The sequence below is a fragment of the Peromyscus leucopus genome, chromosome 14 (genome assembly GCF_004664715.2).
Source record: "Peromyscus leucopus breed LL Stock chromosome 14, UCI_PerLeu_2.1, whole genome shotgun sequence".
Classification (NCBI taxonomy): domain Eukaryota; kingdom Metazoa; phylum Chordata; class Mammalia; order Rodentia; family Cricetidae; genus Peromyscus; species Peromyscus leucopus.
The window spans coordinates 85,048,806-85,070,201 of record NC_051075.1 but is presented as its reverse complement, the minus strand read 5'-3'; the positions used below and the strand labels follow the sequence as shown (position 1 = coordinate 85,070,201).

The following is a 21,396-nucleotide window of genomic DNA, read 5'->3' as shown; positions in this document are numbered from 1 at the left end:
TTGCAGACACTTTACCACTGTGACAGATGCTGTTCTGTTGGTTTTTACTCCTCCTGTACCATAGGATGTCTTCAGACCTTTGTGCTTGTCTAAGCTGCTAGAGCCTGTTCGCAACAGTATATTGCTGTCTTTAAAAAGCTTTAATCCAGTAGCTTATAACTGATTAAGGAATCACACAATACGCCATATTTAAATTTTCATTTGTTCACTTTGGGCCATAGTTGATTTTAGAGCTATAATTGAGAGCATAAACATTGAATTGTTGTGAGTAATGCAAGACTGAGATGTTGGGGCAGGAAAATGTGTCAAAGTCCTAAAGAAAATGAAACAAGAGCCACTATAGGAAATAGCTCACTGAATGTTCCCATGAGAGTAGAGTTCAAGAGGAAAGCCAAGAGAAGAAGCTGTCAGGTCAGCAGGTGTGCACTGTGGTGAAAATATTGACTCCATTGTGGTGCACTCCATGTGGGACTCATGAACTTCTGAGGTGAACTAGACATGCAATAGGGATGTTGCAAGGATCAAAATTGATGAAAGCTAATGGGGTCTGCCTGCCCTAATGTCCAATAGGGTGGAGAATGTGGGCAAATAGAAAAGACTTTCAAGAGGTAGTCTCAAGGGTGACTATGGACCAACACAAGTAATTTGTATGGTAAGACAAAGATGTCCTCTGGAGTTGGCCTTTTCATATCTGCTTTGTGAACTTGGGTGTTGTCCATACCCCTTAAAAACCTCAGTATTCAAATCTTAAGATGGGGATAACATAGTAAGTCCATGGGGATATTAGTATGTAAAACGTGGTAAAATTTCTTACCTCCACAATAGGTATTAAATGATAGCATCTATTATAGAAGATGGAAAAATAGAGGGGAGGCAGGAAGGACTTCCAGAATTACTATTTGGATAGTTAAAAGAGCTCGATTAATTTGTCTGGCTTTTAGACATTGCCTCTGAGGAATCTGTTCAGAAATGCTTCCTGACAAGAGTGACAAAGTGCCACTCCTAGGAGATATGTGAGTGGAAGTTATAGAACTGGGAAGCATTAGCTTATACATGACAGTAAATACGAAAGCGGATGAAATCACCGTCACAAGTAGGTCACCTGAGAAGCCAGAACCCTAGAGAGCAGCGTGAGAATTGTAAAGGGGAGAAGAAGCCTATTGAGGACAGTGAAGTAGAGTGGTCAGAATGGAGTGAGATCAGTAAAGCACAGGAGAACTTGGGAAGAGTGATCAGGGGATTAGAGTACGATTAAGAATGTCTTTACTAACATAGTAACATAGTAACTTCTGTCATGATATTTAGCAGTGATAGGAGACACATCTAATGAATAGTTTGAAAAGAGAATGAGTGGTGAACAATAAAGAAAACAGATATATCTGTAAGGGTGTGGATTTAAATACTGGTTTAAAGATAAACCAAGAGAGAAGGGAGACATTTCTGACAAAGTTGAAAGCCCAGAGTACAGGATCAGAGATGGAGTGAAGAGCAGCCGCAAATGAAGCATAGTGACCTTCTAATGTATTGACTTTGGATTGGAAGGGAGTCTGTTGACCAGAAATGAAGTCCATGTGGGCGAGTAGTTTTGCATGCACACTGCTGCAATCAACCATTGACAGTGAGCATGGAAGTGCTGTGTTGAGAATAGCACCCTGTCTTAGGATTTCTATTGCTGTGAAGAGACACCATGATCATGGCAACTCTTATAAAGCAAAACATTTAATTGGGGCAAGCTTACAGTTTCAGAGGTTTAGTCCTTTATGATCATGATGTGACATGTTGGCATGCAGGCAGACATGGTGCTGGAGAAGTTTCTGAGAGCTCTACATCTTGACATGCAAGCAGCAGGAAGTGGTCTGTCCATCACACTGAGCATAGCTTGGGCAAAGGAGACCTCAAAGCCCACCCCCACAGTGAATACTTCCTCTAACAAGACCACACCTACTCTACCAAGGCCACATCTCCTAATAGTGTCACTCTGCATGAGCTGATGGAGACCAGTTACATTTAAACTACCACGCACCCTTTGATTTTTTTTTTTTTTTATTGCATTCTTCTCCCTGCTTCACCTCCTAGACGGATCTACCTAGACTGGCAGAGACACCTATTAGCAGGATCATAATAATGCTAATAGAAAAAGATAAATAATAGTTATTATGCAGTAGCACCCTCTCATTTTTAAAAAGATTTTATTTTTAATTATCTTGGGGCATGGGTTGCACACCTGAGTGCAATGCCTTTGTAGGCCAGAACAGGGTATTTTGAATCCCTTGAAACTGGAATAATATAGCTGTTTGGTAAGCATCTGACATAGGTGCTTGGAACTGAACTCTAGTTACAGAACCAGCATACACTTAACATGTCTTTAGTCTACAGTATCTCTTTTAACTGCACAGTCATTGGATGCAATAGGTTTTTTTGGGCGGGGAAGTAGTCTAAGTTGAGCTTGCTGATTTGCACTTAGAGTCTTAGAACTCAAATGAGAGGTTGAAGCCAATGGATCATGATCTAGTGAGATTAGTCCAAGAAGTCAATATGTGGGAACAGCTAAAAAATGATGTAGGTTCATAAGTTCATAAGGCAGTAGGACTATCATTGACCAAAATGGGGCATTTAAACTTTATTATTAGCCTGTCTTATTGAATGGCTATGTGTTAGGTTCTATTCCTGGTCCTAGAGATGTGAACAGAGAACACAACTTACCTGATTTTTGGAACTCAACATGTAGAAGTATGGTGAGAGGCTAGGGAGATGGCTGTACAAGCTTGAGGACCTGAGTTCAAATTGCCAGCAACCACATAAAAATGCTGGTGTGTTTGTGCACTGTAACCCCAGTGCTCTGAGGGCAGGGCAGAGACAGGAACATTGCTAGGGCTTGCTGATGGCCACTTAGTTCCAGGTTCAGTGGGAGACATTGTCTCCAGAGAATAAGGTAGAGTGATAGAACAGGACACCCAGTGTCTTCCCCTGACTTCCATGTGTGTGCTGTGTGTGCACACACCAAATACAAAATAAGTCAGCTAAAACAGAAAAGAAAAGAGACAAAACTAGGTAGGTAATTATTAGACTGAAGAGGAACCATTTTCAGATGTATGATTAGGAATGGCATTTCTAAAGAAAGGAGGTTTGAACTGAAACCAGAATTATCACTAAAGAGTCAACTATCTTCGAATAGCAGAGGCACCCCTACCCAGGCTGGAGAGTGTGTGCCAAATCCCTACAAAGAGGAACACCATAATTGTTTAGGGCCAGAAGAATAACGAGCATACTGAGCCAGAGAAAGACTGAAACAAGGTGAGGACTGAGATGTTGGCTTGCACATGTCCTGCTTTAGAGTTTGGTGGCTTAATGGATAGTGGAAATAAAGGCAGTGTATTGAATGTGAATTGTCTGAGAAATACATCTAGATGAAGGATGTTACTAGATTTAAATACATAAACCCAAGTATACCTTGCTTTATATTATTCATCAGAATTCAGGTTCTTGAACTTATGGAAATGCTCATAACATGGAGGCTTGTGGAGTTTGTCAAAGACGTGGTGAAGAAGAGCTCTAAGGATTTTGGGATCTTTAAGCAATTCTTAAGATAATGGAGGTCATGTTTAATACACTACAGCCTGAAAGGTGTGAACAACTGTTGTGTGAACGATAGCTAGAAATTTGTGGTTAGAATATCGCAAGTCTTAAGGGGATGTAAAGACTACCCCCCATCTTGAACTACTTGCACTTCCCTGGGTTCCATGCTATAGAGATTTTGTAAAGCACCTGTTCAGAAAGAACTCTGTTTCCAGAGATGTTTGTTTTCTTGCTGTATGTTACTGTGATTCTAGGCACACAAGTAGTTTGCTTAGCTAAGGTCATACTTACAGGATCTTTTATGGAATATTTAAAACTTGTAAATACTCAATGTATATTGAGGCATTGCAAATTATATTTTGTGTTTGTATATTGGGTACAATATAAGATTTTACCTATGAAAAACCAGCTTGATCATCAGAAGTGTCCCCTTTTCTTTCTGAGGGGTGGGGGCTAGCAGTGGGGATTGAATGTTAGGCTTTATGTATTGTGAAGCAATCAATCCCTTCACTACTGAGCTTCATCCCCCAGCCCCAGAAATAGTGTGTGTGTGCCTATGTGTATGGGGGGGGGGGAAAACAGAGAGACAGACAGAGAGGGACACACACAGACACACATACCACAAACCCCTCTCTTCACTGTAATACTGGATGCCCTGGAACTACTATGTAGACCAGGCTGGCGTCCAGCTCACAGAGATCTGTCTTCTTAATGCTGAGATTAAAGGCATGCACCACAATACTTTGCAGAAACAATTCTTGAAGTCGGTAAGAGACGTGAATTTAAGGGGGTTGGGGGGACTGCTTTGGTTAAGAACACAGAGTCCCCGAGTGTGTGATGGTGACTTCACAGATGGGGCCTTACTTGGGTTGCTTTACCATGTGTGTTGATTTAAAGATAAAGATATTGAACTTCCTGAAACCCTTCCTAACAAAGTCTGTATTTTACATTCAACCTACTGTGTCTTCAGGTTCAATCCTAAAGTGTAACCAACCCACAGATGAAGTATTTGGGGAAAGGGATGCAATTTATGACTTTGGCTAACTTTTTTGTGGGTTTTTATTTTTGAGACAGGGATTCACTATGTAGGCCTAGCTGTCCTGGAATTCACTGTGTAGACCAGACTAGCTGTGACCTCAAAGAGATCTACCTCCTGCGGGCTGGGATGAAAGGTGTGTGCCCCTCACACCCAGCAACTTCTGAGACTTTGAAAAAAAGAATGCAATATTACAACTTCTTACATAGGTTGTATTAGAGGTTAGAAGTAAACTAGTGGTGATTTAAACTAATGGGAGGATGTTGTGTATAGGGACTATGCAGAGCTATGCCATTTTGTGTAAGGGACGTGAGCATCTGTAGATTTTAGCATATGGTGTTAGATGGAGAAGGGAGTTCTGAAATCAACTTCTGTAGATGCTGAAGGATGGCTGTGTTGTGTTTTAGCCATAGGTGCCCCTAAGGAGTCAAAGGGCTGCAGGTTTGCAGTGGAGGTTGAGATTAATTTGGATGGGAGAGTCAGTCAGGGATTAATTTGTTGAGAAAAGGTGGTATTTCTTACTTGGTGATTTTCAGTTTTCCATTTAAAGTACCACAAATGCAGTTTTAAAATAAGCACTTTTATTTTACTCCACATTTGTTTCTGCTAGCATAGTGTATCCTTGTAGTGCTACTCAACTCAGTGGCTAAGGGGGACAATAGCTAACATGTTATGAACAGTTCTGTGCCATGAACTGTAGTGAGGGATTTGTAAGTATTACCCCTCTATCAAATCTCTGAGGTGGATCTCTTATAAATTGATGTTTTTCTTTCCAGTCTGTTCACATGATGAATCAGATATGGGGAAAGAGGTAGTCATAAGGCATATCAATTTATACTGTAGGATAAAGTCAAGCCATGCAATTAGTTCTGTCATGTAGGGAGTCTTTCTCTACCCTGTCAGCCAGCTCCCAAATAAGGACACAGAGTCTTCTTATTAATTATGCAAGCTTGACCTTAGCTTAGATTTGTCCCACTAGCTCTTATAACTTAAATTAACCCATTTATTTTCATCTACATTCTGTCACGTGGCTCATTACCTCATCTCTTCATACTGCCCATGCTGCTTCCTCAGTGTCTGGCTGGCGACTCCACCTTCTTCTTCCAAGAGTCTTTTCTGTCCCCAGAAATCCCGCTGATACGTCTTGCCTAGCTATTGGCTGTTCAGTTTTTTATTACACCAATCACAGCAAATACATCTTCACACCATGTACAAATATCCCACATTTCCCATCTTTGTATAAATAAAAAGGAAAGGTTTTAACTCTACCATAGTAAAACTATATACAATAAGAACAATTATCAGGTAAGAATTACATTCACAATGTCCAGTTCATTTGTATTTGGCAAATTCAGAGAAAGCACTGTATTATTTATCCTATCTTAGTGAGCCCAAACTCTTTTACCTAAACAAGTTAGTTTGTTTATCAACCCAAAACTATCTTTTCAGACCTCAAAACATTTTCTTAAACAATTTAAGCTTTTATGTCTCTCAATGTTATATACTTTATAACTCTTTTGTGAGTTGCTTTTCTGAATTTGGTAACAAGGAAAACTGTAACTTTAACTATCTCGACTTCAACTACACCAGAGACCCAAGAAGGATTTAATATTACCTGAATAAACAGGAAGTGGAGAGCAAGCAACTTCCAAAACTATAGAAATGACAGAGACATATGGCTGCCTAGACAGTCACCCAAGGTTCCTCTGCAACATTGGGGCATCCATCTTTGGCCTATAGGTCTACAATATCTGACAGACTTTTTTGTGAAACAGGTAATTTTTGGAGGACTGTCCTACCTTGTCTTGGCAAAGTTTGGCCATTGCCTTCTTTTGTGTTCTCCTTGTCTAGTTTGACAGTATACTGTTACCAGTCAAGGCAAGGGCAGTTTCTTGCCCAGTGACTAACTTTGCTGCAGTAAACACAAACTCCATATGGAGGTTCTTCAATGCCCATTATTCTTTTTTGAAGTAAATTGGTGCTGCCAGGAACAGACATATCTTACTGTCATGAAAGCCCAGTATTATTAAAACATCTTAAATGCTACATTCTGTAGGTTTCTGAAGTTTTTGAAGACCATCTATGTATATGAAATATATCTCTATGACCTTGAAAACATATCTAACATGACTACAAATTTGATTGTTATAGGTGACTAACTACTAATCTGTGTTTCTTAATTATCCTAAATGGTTTATAATAATAGCTTTCAAGGACTAGAACTTTACATGCCATTTTTAAAGGAGCTGCATAGGTACAATACCTTCAGGAGTAGAAACGCGCGCGCGCGCGCGCGCGCGCGCGCACACACACACACACACATATTATGTTGTAACAAAACCTTAAATTTGTATCACTATACAAAAATCCATACCAGTGTAAAATATTTGAGACTAGTAGTTGCTTTTTAGTCTAAAAGTAGATTCAATAATCCACCCTTTTATTCTTTCACTCTCATATCTCCTTTTTTTTCCCCCAGAGGGAGATATCTTTGAATCTAACCTCCCTTGCTTAGTTTCCTCCCTAACCATGACCAATAAGAATTTGCAGCCAACCCCCCTAAATGATGACAAACACCCAAATCATTTACCTTACCTCTTGGGAATGTAGGCATTGTATTCTTAAAATTGCTTCCTGTTGTCTGAGGGAGACAGCATCTTTAGGGGACTCTTCAAAAATTGGGATAATGGTCAAATCCTAGGAGAGCTAGCTGTATTATTTGTTGTCCAGTCTCTGTGTAATGGGAAAGTTCAGGGCTGAAGTCCTAGCTGGAGTAAGTGTGTGAGGCTGGATCATCTCGGGTAGCAGCTTTGAAGTAGTTCTAGATGCAGGATTTTGAGGAAACTGCAACAGAGGCATTCTGAGAGGCTGGATCACCTGGGCTACTTGTCTTCATTGATGTCTGGTCCTTTTGTTCTGAAAACACATATATATCTGTATTAACACAAGTATGGAATGTGCGGTACATACAAGTCAGCTAAAGATGTTTTTTTGTTGTATGTTTGAAATATGATGCAGGTAAAAGGCATCTGTCAACTTTATAAGTCCCTTTGGACTGCATAACCAAATCTCTATCCATGCCATATGAAAGGATGACATGTAATAATAAGTCACGAGGACTCTGTAGCTAACAAGACTTATCATGTCTCATCCAGTCTTAGAGCTCTTCCCATGTAGAGGGATCAGCATATACAACACCTGTCCTGTAGACTTTCTTGGCTTTTTCTTCTTCTTTTTTTTTTTTTTTTATGTCTCTAGCCAAGATTTTCAGGAGGTCTCCCCCAATCAAATCTGATCTTCATCAGTTTTGAAGAGAACCATAACTTTTTGCTTCCTGTGGGAACAAAGACATAACCTCTCCCCCAATGCAGCATATTTTCTGACTTCCATTTTAAAGTGAAGACATTCTTAAAATATAGAGGTTGGTGTAGCCGGAAGCTTTCTCTGGTGTCGCCCGCCCCACAGTCCCCCAGCTGCTTATAAAATAATCACTCAAAGGTTTAATATTAACTACCAATTGCATGGCCTATGGCAGGCTTCTTGCTCGCTAGCTCATACAACTTAACTCATTTCTATTAATCTATAAGTTGCCACCAGTCTGCTGGCATCTTGCTGCTTCTTCCATGGCGGCAACTGGCATCTCTCTCTCTTTCTTCTCTCTGTATATCTGCTTGGATTTCCCACCTGCCTCTAAACTGTCTTGCCATTGGCCAATGCAGCGTTATTTATCAACCAATCAGAGCAACACATATTCATAGCGTACAGAAAGACATCCCACAGCACTTCCCCTTTTCTATCTAATCAAAAAGGAAGGTTTTAACTTTAACATAGTAAAATTACATATAATAGAACAGTTGTCAAGCAGGAATTACAGTTATGATGTCTAGTCTATTTGTATTTGACAAAATTAAATATTCTATCTATCCTATATTTGTGAGTCTTAAGATTTCATATCTAATTTATCTTTTATCATAACCAAGGAAAATTATAACTATTTTGTCTTCAACTACATCAAAGACCCAAGAAAGATATAATATTACCTAAGTAAACAAGAAGTACATTAAAAGCAACTTGGAAAAATCTCAAATGACAGAAACAGCTGGCTGCCTTGACAGTCACCCAAAGTTCCTCTGTAACGTTGGGGCCTATAGGCCTAGAGTTTTTTAGTAGCTCCTTCCTGTGTCCTGTAGAATATCTGGCAGTCTCCTCTGTGAAGCAGGAACCTGAAGGACCATCTCGCCTTGTTTTGGCAAAATTCAGGGGTTATTTTTCCATGGGTCCTATATGTCCAGTCTATATAACATACTGTCAAGCAGTCCAGGCAAGAGCAGTTCTTTGCCCAACAGCCCATTTTGTGCTAAGAAGAAGATAAATTCCATATGGAGTGTCTTCACTGCCCATCTTCCTCTTTGAAGTAAATCAGTGTTGCCAGAGGCAGACATGTCTCATTGTCCAGAAAGTCTTAAGTTTTTAAAACATTTTAAATGCCATATTCTGTAAGTCTTTGGAGTGTTTGAAGATTACCTTCCTAATTGAAATATACCTTTATATACCTAAACAATTTAATTAACATGACTATAAGTTTGATTATCTTAGATGATTATAATCTGTATTTCTTAATTATATGTTACCATTTTAAATGAGCTGTATAAAAATAATACCTTAAACAAGAGTAGAAATATACATACAGAATAACAAAATGAACTTTAATGTTGTAATAAACTAAAATCTATAGCAATGTAAAACATTTTAAACAAGTTGTTTTACTTAGATTCAGTAATCTACCCTTTCATCCTATCATATCTATAATATCCCCTTTTCTTCTTTAGAAAGAGATTGCATTTATAATCAACCCCCTTTAAATAAAAATATACAGTTATAAACAATATTTTGGGAATTTGGGCATAGCTTCTATTATTTTCTGCTGATTGGGAGCGTTGGTAATCTTATGGGGATCCTGAGAAAATTAAGAATTATAGTTAAATCTTGGCTGTAGTAGTCTGTGAGGATGGATTGTCTCAGCCAGTTGCTTTGAAGTTGATTTTGAATGTTGGATCATCTGGGCCATGGTTATGGGAGACCTTTCAGGAAGTCTTGGTTGATCAAACTGTATTAGTCTGGAAGCAATCCATAGGTTCTCATCTCCTTTGGAAACAAAAGCAGAACCTCTTTTCCAAAGCAACGTATCCTTAGACACAAATTTTGAAGTCAAGATACCTTTAATATGTATATATTGGTTTAACTCAGCAGCCTTTATAATCAAATGTCTTATTGTAGTTAAAAATCCCAAAGACAGTATAATCCAGATCCTCTGTGTGATTTCTATCTTTACATGGCTTATTTTTTATATTATTTTTATCTCTTTTAAAATTATCTATTTTTTTATATAACTATCTATCCTCCTTTTCCTCTCTCTTCCAAGCCTACATATATTTTTTGCATATAATGTAAAAAACCATTTAGAGGTTTATTCCATCTGAATCTGTGGACTCTGCCCACTTCAGCTTCCCAACATGGTGGAGGTACTCAGGAGAGTCAAGCTTATCCCGCCAACTCTAGGGTTCATGATTCCTTCAGGTAGTGTGCAGCTGGCCCATAAACCCTTTTTGTCTGTATGAGTAAAGGCTAAATCCACCATGCAGCATGCTGTGCAGCTTGGAGACAGCTTTGTACTGAGGCAGGAATCTGCAATGCTGCGCTCAAGCCTGAATGCTTCAGCATCTCTGTACCGGCCTGCATGAGACATGAAGTAGGAAGCTGGTTTTGGCTCCACTTTAGAATCTTTTATTAAGTTCTCTCAGGTTTTAGGTGGAAACTCGAGCCGACACGTTGGGCAGCCAAATGTAGTTGGGAGGTTTCTCCGACGTCTCCACCCCATCCCTGCCCCATGTTCCCATGTTCCTCTGGGCGTGCGGTTGATAATAAAGCTGCATTGGCCTATGGCAGGCTTCTTGATAGATAACTCTAACTTATCCCATTTCTATTATCTATAAGTTGCCATGTGGCTGTGGCATTACCAGTTTGCTGGCATCTTGCTGCTCTTTCCACAGCTCTGACAGCTGGCGTCTCTCTCTCACTTCTCTCTGTATATCTGTCTGGATATGCCTCTAAGCTGCCTTGCCATAGGCCAGTGCAGCTTTATTTATCAACCAATCAGAGCAACACATATTCACAGCAAACAGAAAGACATCTCACAGCATGTTGGTTTAATTTGCCAGTTTCAATAATTCAGTATCTCTCAGCAGCTATTGTTTTTTGTATATTAGAGCTTAAATTCCAAGTCAACAAAGTACCATACAGGATCCAGACACCCTGTGTATTTCCCATCTTTATGCAGCTTATTTTTTTTTTATTACTTTACTCTTTAAAGATTTTACTTTATTATTTTTAAACTGTTTTTTAATGACTGTCCATACCCACTTTTTACTGTGTCTGTTTAAAGGTTTTCTTGGTCTGGACTGCTTTACCACGTGCCCCAGCACTCTCTGACTGTGAGACAAACCTGAATGGCCACGCCAGCTGCTCTCTCTGCCCCACCCATTTTTCAGTTCCCTCAGAGCCTAGCTTCATGCCAGCATGTTTACTGCCCCAGCTCTGGGAAGCTGCTGTGTCCATGATGCGGCAGGCATTTTTACCTAGCACACTGGCTGCTCAAGTGCTCTGCTGCACTGTAGGGCCTCTTTAAAAGATTCCCGCCTCTGTACACCAAGCCTGCCCTACCTGAGAGACCGTTTTCTCAGGCCCTCCGTGGATATTCAAGCTTCCACGTTGAACATCATATGTAGTGAGTCTATGTCCCGCCAGTCAGCTCCCAAATAAGGACACTAAGACTTATTAATTATGAATGCTTGGCCTTAGTTTAGGCTTGTCCCACTAACTCTTACAACTTAAATTAACCTATTTATTTTAATCTGCATTCTGTCACGTGGCTCATTACCACATATCTCCATACTGCCCATGCTGCTTCCTCAGTGTCTGGCTGGTGACTCTGCCTTCTTCTTCCCAGTCTTCCCTGTCTCCAGAAATTCCACCTATGTGTCCTGCCTAGCTATTGGCCATTCAGCTTTTTATTACACCAATCACAACAAATACATCTTCATATAGTGTACCAGTATCCCACAACACTGTCATATTATGCATTTTTCATAATTTTCCTAGTAAGGAAGCAAAGTTAGTATATACCTGAGACACGGTCCAAGGATTAAAAGCAAAAGCATAAGAAAAGACTAAAGTTAAAAAAAAAAATGTTTGTTGTAGTGACTATATGTATGTCATTGTTAATTTTGCATTTAAACCACTTAGGATGGATGTGGTGGTAGTATGCCTGTAATCTGAGCATTTAGGAGTGTGAGGCAGAAGGATTGTGAGTTTGAAGCCAGCTGAGTTAAGTAGTGAGCTCTAGGCCAGCCTGTGCTATGTAGCAATGCCCTGTTTCAAAAGAATAAAGTAATAAGACATTTAATTCTGTTGTATACTAAAAAATAAAGCAAAAATTGTTATCAGTAAGGAGGTGTTTGCTTGTTTAGAAATGAGAAATGTCCCTAATTCTTAATCCTTTCACTAGGATTTTTTTATTCCTCTATTTTCTCTTTTTTCTTTTGTTGTTGTTTTCGGTTTTTGTTTTTGTTTTCTTCACAAGACAGGGTTTCTCTGTGTAGTTTTGGTGCCTGTCCTGGATCTTGCTCTGTAGACCAGGCTGACCTCAAACTCACAGAGATCCACCTTGCTCTGGGATTAGAGGCATGCACCACCACCACCCGGCTATTCCTGTATTTTCTTGGCATATGAGATAATATTGTTGACTGTAAGTAATAATGGTTTGTGTTTATATAGCATTTTCCATCTAGGGATGAGTGTTTACAGGTATCTCATGAGTCCTCACAGTATTTCAGTCAAGTGGTTATGTTTATATATAATCCCAGCAGCTGGAAAATGACAAATTGAGTCCCTAAAATAAATAGTGTATGTTTTGGAAGGATTAGCTTGGTATAAATCATTAACCCCTTTGTTCTTTGTGCATTGCTAAAAAAAAAACCTAACATTTTAGAGCTTTAAAATGTCCATATGAATTTTTTTCATCATTTCTTTAGGAATAGGAAGCATTCTAATGCTCCGTTTTTCTTTCTCTTTTAGGTCAGCAGCAAGGACAGGACGGAGTGAAAGTCCAGCAAGCTACGATAGCTCCTGTAACGGTGGCAGTCGGAGGGATTGCTAATGCTACGATAGGTGCTGTTAGTCCTGACCAACTCACACAAGTGCATTTGCAGCAAGGCCAGCAGACCTCTGATGCAGAGGTGCAGCCTGGCAAAAGGCTTCGAAGAGTTGCCTGCTCGTGTCCTAATTGTAGGGAAGGAGAAGGAAGGTAACTGCCGTTCTCACCCTGGCTCTCTGGAGTATTAAGCAGTCATTGGCCACTTCCAATCACTGGAGCCTCCTGAGCATTCTCACGCAGAAGCAGGAATGCAGTGTTGTTAAGTTGGGCTGTGTGAGGAACAGTCCTCTCCATTGTGTTTTATAATTTTTAAAAAATGAATTTCTTTTTTCATTTATTAGGGAAAAACTTTGAACACCTTTATTGATTTCAAGCTAACTCCTGTTCCGTGCTGTTTGCCTGTTTGCAATATACAGTGCAGTAGTTTGTAATCAGTCAGTTATACAGCTGTCACCAGTGTTTTAAACCACTTTTGTCATCTTCAAGAAAAGTTATGTCCCTCAAACTCCTCAGCTCTACTAAACTGATTTCTGTATTTATAGACTTTACTATACTGGGCATTTCATTCAAGTGGAATCATACAGTATTTGAATTTTTTGATGGCCTAATCAATACTTCATTTCTGCTGTGAACAAATAATATTCCATTGTGTGGAATATTTAGTATATATGTAGTGCTTGTTTATCCCATCAATTGATAGCAGAACTCTTTCCTTATTGACCATTATGACCATATGACCAGTGTATACATGTATATAAAAGTGTGCATGCAGACATTCACATTCAGCTTCTCTCTCTCTCTCTCTCTCTCTCTCTCTCTCTCTCTCTCTCTGTGTGTGTGTGTGTGTGTGTGTGTGTGTATATGTAGACATAGAGTTGCCAAGCTTTGTGGTGACTGTTGAATCATTTAAGGAACTGCCACACTATCTCCTAAAGTGACTGTACCATTCTATATTCCCACCAGCACTGTATGAAGAAGGTTCCGGTTTCTCTGTAGAATTGCTAGACTTTGGCATTACCTGTTTTTTTTTAAAGTCAGCTTAATACTCAGTCTGAAAGTGATATCAAGGTGTGGTTTTGATTGAAATTTTCTTAGTGATTAGTGATTATTTGATCATCTTTTCATGTGGTTTTTGATCGTTTGTGTATCTTTGGAGAAATGTGTATTTAGATCCTTTTTCCACATTTAATTGCAGTCATTTTTAAAAATCACTGAAGAGTAGTTCTTTATATATTCTGGGTATAAGATCTCACAAGGACATGATTTTGGAGATATCGTTTCCTAGTGGGTGGAATGACCATATACTGTCAAGATTACATCTTTCAAAGCACAAAATCTTTTGAAGTATAATTTTTTGTTTCTTCTCCCTTGTTTGCTTTTGTTTTTAATGTCATGTTGAAGAATTCATTGCCAAATCTAATGAATGTTCATAGTTTTGTTTTTGAGTTTTATAGATTTTACTCTGAGATTTAGATATAATAATTCTTGGTTCCCTTTTCTGATGTGATATGAAGGAAGGGTACACCCAGCGTCATTTACTGAAATTTATTTTCTCTCTTGAATGGTCTTGGCTTCCATTTCTCAAAATTGCTTTAAGTGTTTAGCAACACTGGGGATTCTGTATGAATTTTAGCATTGCTTGTCAGTTTCTACCGAGATGGGAAGTGGTATTCTGATGGGAATTGAGGTGAAACTGCAGGTCAGTTTGCGGGTAGTGACAACAATATTGGGTCTTCAGGTCCATACAAAGAACACCTTTCTGTTTATTTAGATTTTTGCTAATTTGTTTCATCAGTATTTTGTAATTTTTTTTTAGAGTGTAAGCTTAGCATTTGTTAAATTTATTCCTGTTAAATCTTCCTGGTGTTATTATAAATGAAGCCATTTTTTAATTTCTTTTTCTAAGTGTACATAATCACATTGGCTTTTGTGTACTGATCTTATATTGTGGAATGTTGATTTCTTCTTGTGGTTTTCTTAATAGTTGCTTAAGAGTTCTATATATATTGGACTGAAGAGATGGCTCAGCAATTAAGAGCACTGACTGCTCTTCCAGAGGACTCAGGTTCAAGTCCCATCACCCACATGGTGGCTTACACCTGTCTGTAACTCCATTCCCAGGGGATCCAAAATTCTTCTGGCCTTTGTAGGCACTTACACACATGTGGTATGCAGACATACGGGCAGGCAAAGCACTCATACACATCTTTTAAAAATTGAAGATTTCTATAAACCAAAAATACACACTGGAAAAAAGATGGTATTCATCATGTTACACAAAACTCAACTCCAAGTGGATCAAGGACCCCAACATAAGACTTGATGTCTTGAATCTGATAGAAGAAAAAACATGGAATAGGCTTTAACTCATTGTCACAGGAAAAGATTTTCTGAACAGAACACAGATAGCACATAAGACTAATGACTAGTAAAAGGCACTTCAGGGCTGGAGAGACATGGAAGCTCACAACTGTCTGTAATTCTAGTTCGAGGAAATCCAACACCCTCTTCTGGACTTAGCAGGCATCAGTCATGCAGGAGATACACAGACAGACATGCAAGCAGAATTCACAAATTAAATGATTAAAAAAAAAATAAAGGGAGCCTCATGAATCTGAAAAGCTTCAGTGTGGCAAAGGACACTGTCATTCAGACAACTTACCAGCCATACATCCAGTAGAGAGTTAGTGTCTAGAGTATGTAGAGAACTAACAAAACTGAACATCAAGAAAATAACCCAATTAAAAAGTGGGGTACAGAACTAAGCAGAGAGTTTTCAAAAGATGAAGCACAAATGACTGAGAAACACTTTTTAAAAATGTTCAACATCTTTAGCCATCAGAGAAATTAGAACCACCTTGAGAGATTTCATCTCCTACTGGTCAGAATGGCTAAGATCAATAAAACAAATGACAGCTCACATTGGTGAGGATGCAGGGAAAGGGTTGTTGCTGGTGGGAGTGGAAATCTGTACAGCCATTATGGGAAACTGTGGAGATGCCTCTGGAAGCTGGGACTTGATCTACTTCAAGATCCAGCTATCCCTCTCCTGGGCATTTATACCCCAAAAGACTATACCCTACTACAGAGATACTGCTCGTCTATGTTTATTGCTGCTCTATTCATAATAGACAGAAGTTGGAAACAGCCCAGATGTCCATCCGCTGATGAATGGGTAATGAGAATGTGGTACCTTTACACAGTGGAATATTGTTGAGCTGTTAAGAAAAATGAAATTTGAAGATAAATGGGTGGTGCTAGAAAACATCATGCTGAGTAAGGTAATCCAGACCCCAAAAGACAGATATCTATGTTCTTTCTTATATGTGGATGTTAGCTTTAAGCTTTCAAAATATATGCTACAATCCAAATAACCACAGAGGTTAAGTACCTAGTAAGGGACCAGGGGAGAAGAGATAATTTCCCACGTAAGGGGAGATAAATTAAAGCTATGGAGAAATAGAGGGGCTACTAGAATAGGAGGATTAAATAGGGAAGGGGATAGGAAGGAAGAGTGAGGAGATGAGGAGGAACAGCTAACACTAAAGGCCATTTGAAAAAACATGGAAACTTACTACTGTAGAAGCTTCCTAATATATACGTATATGAATGGAATTTAAATGGAGTCACTAAATAACAGGGGAGACAATGCCCCAACTAGACATCTTATGCCACTAATTAATACCTTCAGTGCTAGGAATGGGTGCATACAGGTGCTTGCAGGCTTACATCTTATTGAGTAATTTACCAAAGGGGTTCTATCGAATCCCCCAAACATCACAGGTTATTGCCAAGGTTATTGTTTGCTCTCCACAACTTATAATTTATAAGACCCTATTTCTGAAGACAATATTTACACCATCAAACATGTAAAAGGCATACTGGTACCTAATAAGAAGCTTCACTCCTACTGATTAGCATTCATGGTACTAGAAAATATTTTGCATACTGCAAGAAATAGATAACCCAGCTACAAACCCTGCAACCTGCTTGTAAGATACACTAGTACAATGGGGCACAAATGTTATACAAACAATCAACCACTTTTTAAAAATTGTATTTAAGGTCTTCTCCATGAGATAGAACCCATACCTGCAACTGATGAAGTGGCCAAGAATCTAAGACTAGATAGAACATGAGCTTAAGGGAAGACTTGACTACTACTCTTCTGCTAAAGGAACATAGGCAGTGAAATGACTCCTAGTGACATATTGCTATACCCATAGGTCAGTGCCTCACTCAAACTTCATCAGAGACACTTCTTGCAGTAGATGGGAATTAACACAGATCCATAATTTTACAGTGTGCAGGGAGTGAGAAACTTTGGAGGACTCAGTCCTAAATGGGATGTCTTTATCAAACTCCTCCCCTTTTGACTCAGGGGTATGTGTAAAAGGGGAGGAAGAAAGACTGTATGAGCCAGGGAATGAGTCCAAGGAAATAGTATCTTCCACACATGAACTCACAGAGACTGACAACATGCACAAGACCTGCACAGGTTCAAGCCAGATGGGGTTGCAGCACTGAGAGGAGGGAGTGGACATGGGGTCCCTGTCCCTAACCAAGAAGCTGTTTGTAATTGATAGCCACTAGCAAAGGGAAAATCAGTTTTCTCTAATGGAGTGTTGCTGCATATATCAACCATACTCCAGGGCAGGCCCCATGCCTAGGAATAGTTGGCCAACACAAAACTAACTCTATTTTTATTACATTTTCTTTTGTTGTGGCAATTTTTGTCTTCTTGGTCTTTTGCCTGTTCTGATTTTTAATTTTGTCATTTTTCTTTCTTTTGAAAAAGAGAGAGACAACATAAAGTTGATTGGATAAGGAGATGGGGGAGTTTGGTTGGTTGGTTGGTTGGGGGGGGGTCATCTAGTTTGTAACTCTTTAAATATGACTCTAGCTCTAGAACCCTGGATCAAGTTGAGGAAGCACTTTTCTTCCTCATTTTAATCACAGAAGGATTTTTAGGTCAAACACTTCATTGCGTTTGTTAAAATGATCGTGAATTTTTAAGAAAATTATGTATAGTTTGTAACATAAGTAGTTGTTACAAGTCATCATTTTTGCATGTTTATGGTAAAAATCCTCCTGGTCATGGTGTATAATTCTTTTTATAGGTGACTGGAATTTAGTTTGCTGCCCCTTTTCTCTCCTCCTCCCCACTCCCCTTCTTCTGCCAGCCTCACAGTCTTTCATGCCTGTGCCTCCGGAGAATCCTGGCACCATAAGCATGTGCCACCACACACTGCTTAGTTTGATGATGTCGAGGGTCCTTTTCGTCTGTGTCCATGAGGTGCTGGTCTCTGGGTTTTTTGAGTTTTCTTTTGTTGTTGATAATATTGGTCTCATAAGATGAATTGGAAAGTGTACCCTGCAGGTTTGTTTTTTGAACAAGTCTTTGAAAAGCTGGTGCTGTGTGTGTGTGTGTGTGTGTGTGTGTGTGTGTGTGTGTGTGTGTGTAGTTATGGTAGTACATGCCTTTAATCCCAGAGGCAGGCAGATCTCTTCTGAGTTTTTGGCCAGACTGGTCTACATAGTGAGTTCCAGCACAGCCAGGGCTGTAGAGAGAGACCTTGTCTAAAAAAACAAACAAACAATTATATATATTGGGGGGCGGGATTTCATCAGTAAAGCTTTCTGACGCTCGACTTTATGTAGTTCTGACTAACTCTTAGTTATACGTTTATTTTGATTGATCTCTTGTTTTTGTTTGTGTCAGTTTTTAAATTTTCTGTTTAAGAACTTGTCTGCCTCATCTAAGTGGTTGATAAAAGATCTATTCCTAATGTTCCTTTAAGATCATTTTTACTTTTGTGAGATTGATAATGATTTTTATTTATGAGGGAATTTATTGAGTCTTTTTGTCTTGGTTAATTTAGCTGAAGGCTTATCGTTTTGCTGAGTTCTGGGAGCATGTGTTTGAAATTTTTCTAATCTCAAAGCTCACTCTCCTTTCTATCCTGGCTTCTTTCCACAGACTAGCCAGCCTGTGGTTTATCTCCAATGACCATGTATCTTTCCCCGGCTACCTTTGCAACAGTTATTTCCTTTTTAAAATGAGCCCTTCAGTTCAACTTCAGCTCTCTTGCAGATTGTCGGTTTCTTTGAGGAGATCTGGAGCTCATTCTGGGTAGAATATCAGAATCAAGGCTCTTTGTTGGAAAATTGGAAAGTGATCCCCTATTGAAGGCAGAGCAGCAATATGCTCATGTCTTCTTAACCTTGCTTCTCCCAGCCTGATGGCTCTAATTTGTGAACTGTGCATGAAAGTCCTACCTGGACCGTATCATTTTCATCATGTCACAACTAATGTGGAGCTCCTGTCCATGGACTGGGCACTGGGTGCCTCTTAGCCACACTTCCCTGGGACTCTGCCTCAGTACAGATAGCTGGCAGTAGAGTGAGGAACACTGTGCCCCGCCCCTCTCTGGAAGATAGTGGCAGTTTGATTGGGAGGTGGGAGGGGAGGGAGCCCTGTATGTAAATGACCTACCATTGGCACTGACAGAATCTGAGTTTGGGGTATGACTGTTGGTTTTGTTCTGTTAGGGGCAGCAGTGAGCCAGGAAAGAAGAAGCAGCACGTTTGCCACATTGAAGGGTGTGGGAAAGTGTATGGCAAGACCTCTCACCTCCGAGCACATCTTCGCTGGCACACTGGAGAAAGGCCTTTCATCTGCAACTGGATGTTCTGTGGCAAAAGATTCACACGGAGCGATGAGCTGCAGAGACACAGAAGGACCCACACAGGTTAGTCACTTTATCTCGGGCTGCAGCTGTTCTTTCTTCCAGTGTTCCAGTGCTTACTGAGAGTCACACTGCTGAAGGTCAAGACTCCTTACCTCCTTTTAATGGACATTTATTTTACTTCTTAAATTCTGTCTCCGTGTTTATGTGACCTGGAATTTGTTCCTTTTGCTTTCTAGGATGTTAAATACATACAATGTTTTTATAAGTTTAAATGTGTAAGAAGAGAATTGAATTATGATTTTAAGCATTTTTTAAGGAGGAGAAAGGGGGTTAAGATAGGCAGTATCTTCAGTATTAGACTGTCAACCATCCGTCAACCAGAGGCATCAGATGTCAGATCTTATCTTTTAGCATACCTAATTGCTTGACATAGAAGCAACATTTCTCCCTGAGGAAGAGGCAAAGACCACTGTAGTTGGTTTTTTTTGTTTTGGTTTGGTTTTTTTTGTTGTTGTTGTTTTACTTTTTGGGGGCCCGCCACCCAGCTCCCAAATAAATACATGGATACACGGAGATTTATTCTTTCTTAAGAATGCCTGGCCTTAGCTTAGCTTGTTTCTAGCCAGCTTTTCTACCTTAAATTATCTTGTATCTCTTTAACTACATTTTACCTCTTAGCTTTTTACCTTTCTTTATTCTTTATATGTAATTGAATGATTTCCTGTGTCCCACCTGGCCTGAGATTAGGACAGATCTCTCTCACCCACAGTCCCATAGCTGCTTATAAAATAATCACTCAGAGGCTTAGTATTAATTACAAACTGTATGGCCTATGGCTAAGAATTCTTGCTAGCTAGCTCTTTCATCTTAAATTAACCCATTTGTATTAATCTATGTATTGCCCTGTGGCCATGGCATTACCAGTCTTTTGGCATGCTGCTCCTTGGGGGGCAGGCTGGTGTCTCCTCTGCCTCTGCATTTCTCCTTCCTGTCTCTCTCTTGGATTTCCTGCTTGGCTATAACCTGACTCACCATAGGCCAGAACAGCTTCTTTATTAACCAATCATAGCAACACATATTCACAGCATACAGAAAGACATCCCACAGCATATGTATCTTTTTCCTTCCTATTCTATGGCTGGCCGTGTGACTGGGTGGCTGATCCCTGGTGTCCTCCTCTTCTCCTTTTCTCGCTCCTTCTCCTCTCTAGATTTCTCCTTCTATTTATTCTCTTTGCCTGCCAGCCCCACCTATCCTTTCTTCTGCCTTGTTGTTGGCCTTTCAGCTCTTTATTAGACCGTCAGGTGTTTTAGGCAGGCAAAGTAACACAGCTTGACAGAGTTAAGCAAATGCAACATAAAAGAATGCAACATGTCTTTGTATCCTTAAACAAATATTCCACAGCATAAACGAATGTAACACATCTTAAACTAATATTCCACAACAGACCACCCTTCGCTGTTAGTAGATCTGATCCTTGCCAATTCTGTAGCACCATGGCAGCCAGCCACTCTGGCCCTAGAGGCTGAGGATGATCTGAGCACCTGTTGGAGCTCCTGGATGAGCTGAGAGGAGAGCTGATAGTAAATAATTAGGGAAGTAGTTAGTCCTGGTGTTCCAGTGATGATGCCACCAGTAACACCCAGGGCTGCAAGAAGGGACTGGACCTGGACCATTCATTTGTCATTTCATGCCTCTGTAAACTGTGATAGGAACCAGCATGGCTCTTCTCTGGGTACTACCTCCAGTTTTGGTAAAAGGAACACTAGAACACAAGTCCCTGACCACGCAGTAGGTAGGCAGCGGTAACTTTGAGTGCCTGGTAGGTGGTCATTTTGGTGACTGAGTAGTCTCCATTTTGTCTTTATAAACCCAGGAAA

General features: G+C 39.8%; 1 protein-coding gene and 1 long non-coding RNA gene across 2 annotated transcripts in view; one reads left to right on the top strand and one right to left on the bottom strand.

Annotated features, from left to right (window-relative positions):
* The window catches only part of Sp4 (Sp4 transcription factor), a 68,587-nt gene that overhangs the window by 32,183 nt on the left and 15,008 nt on the right, over positions 1-21,396 (top strand). Inside the window, exons 4-5 of the mRNA XM_028880930.2 lie at positions 12,746-12,974; positions 19,377-19,576. Of these exons, the coding sequence (XP_028736763.1) occupies positions 12,746-12,974; positions 19,377-19,576 (429 nt within the window). The remainder of the gene's footprint in view (positions 1-12,745; positions 12,975-19,376; positions 19,577-21,396) is intronic.
* On the bottom strand, positions 19,459-20,477 carry LOC119089040. The gene is made up of 3 exons (XR_005092883.1): positions 20,438-20,477; positions 19,669-19,748; positions 19,459-19,548 (listed from the first exon to the last, which is right to left on the bottom strand). It is a non-coding gene; the product is annotated as an uncharacterized LOC119089040 (long non-coding RNA).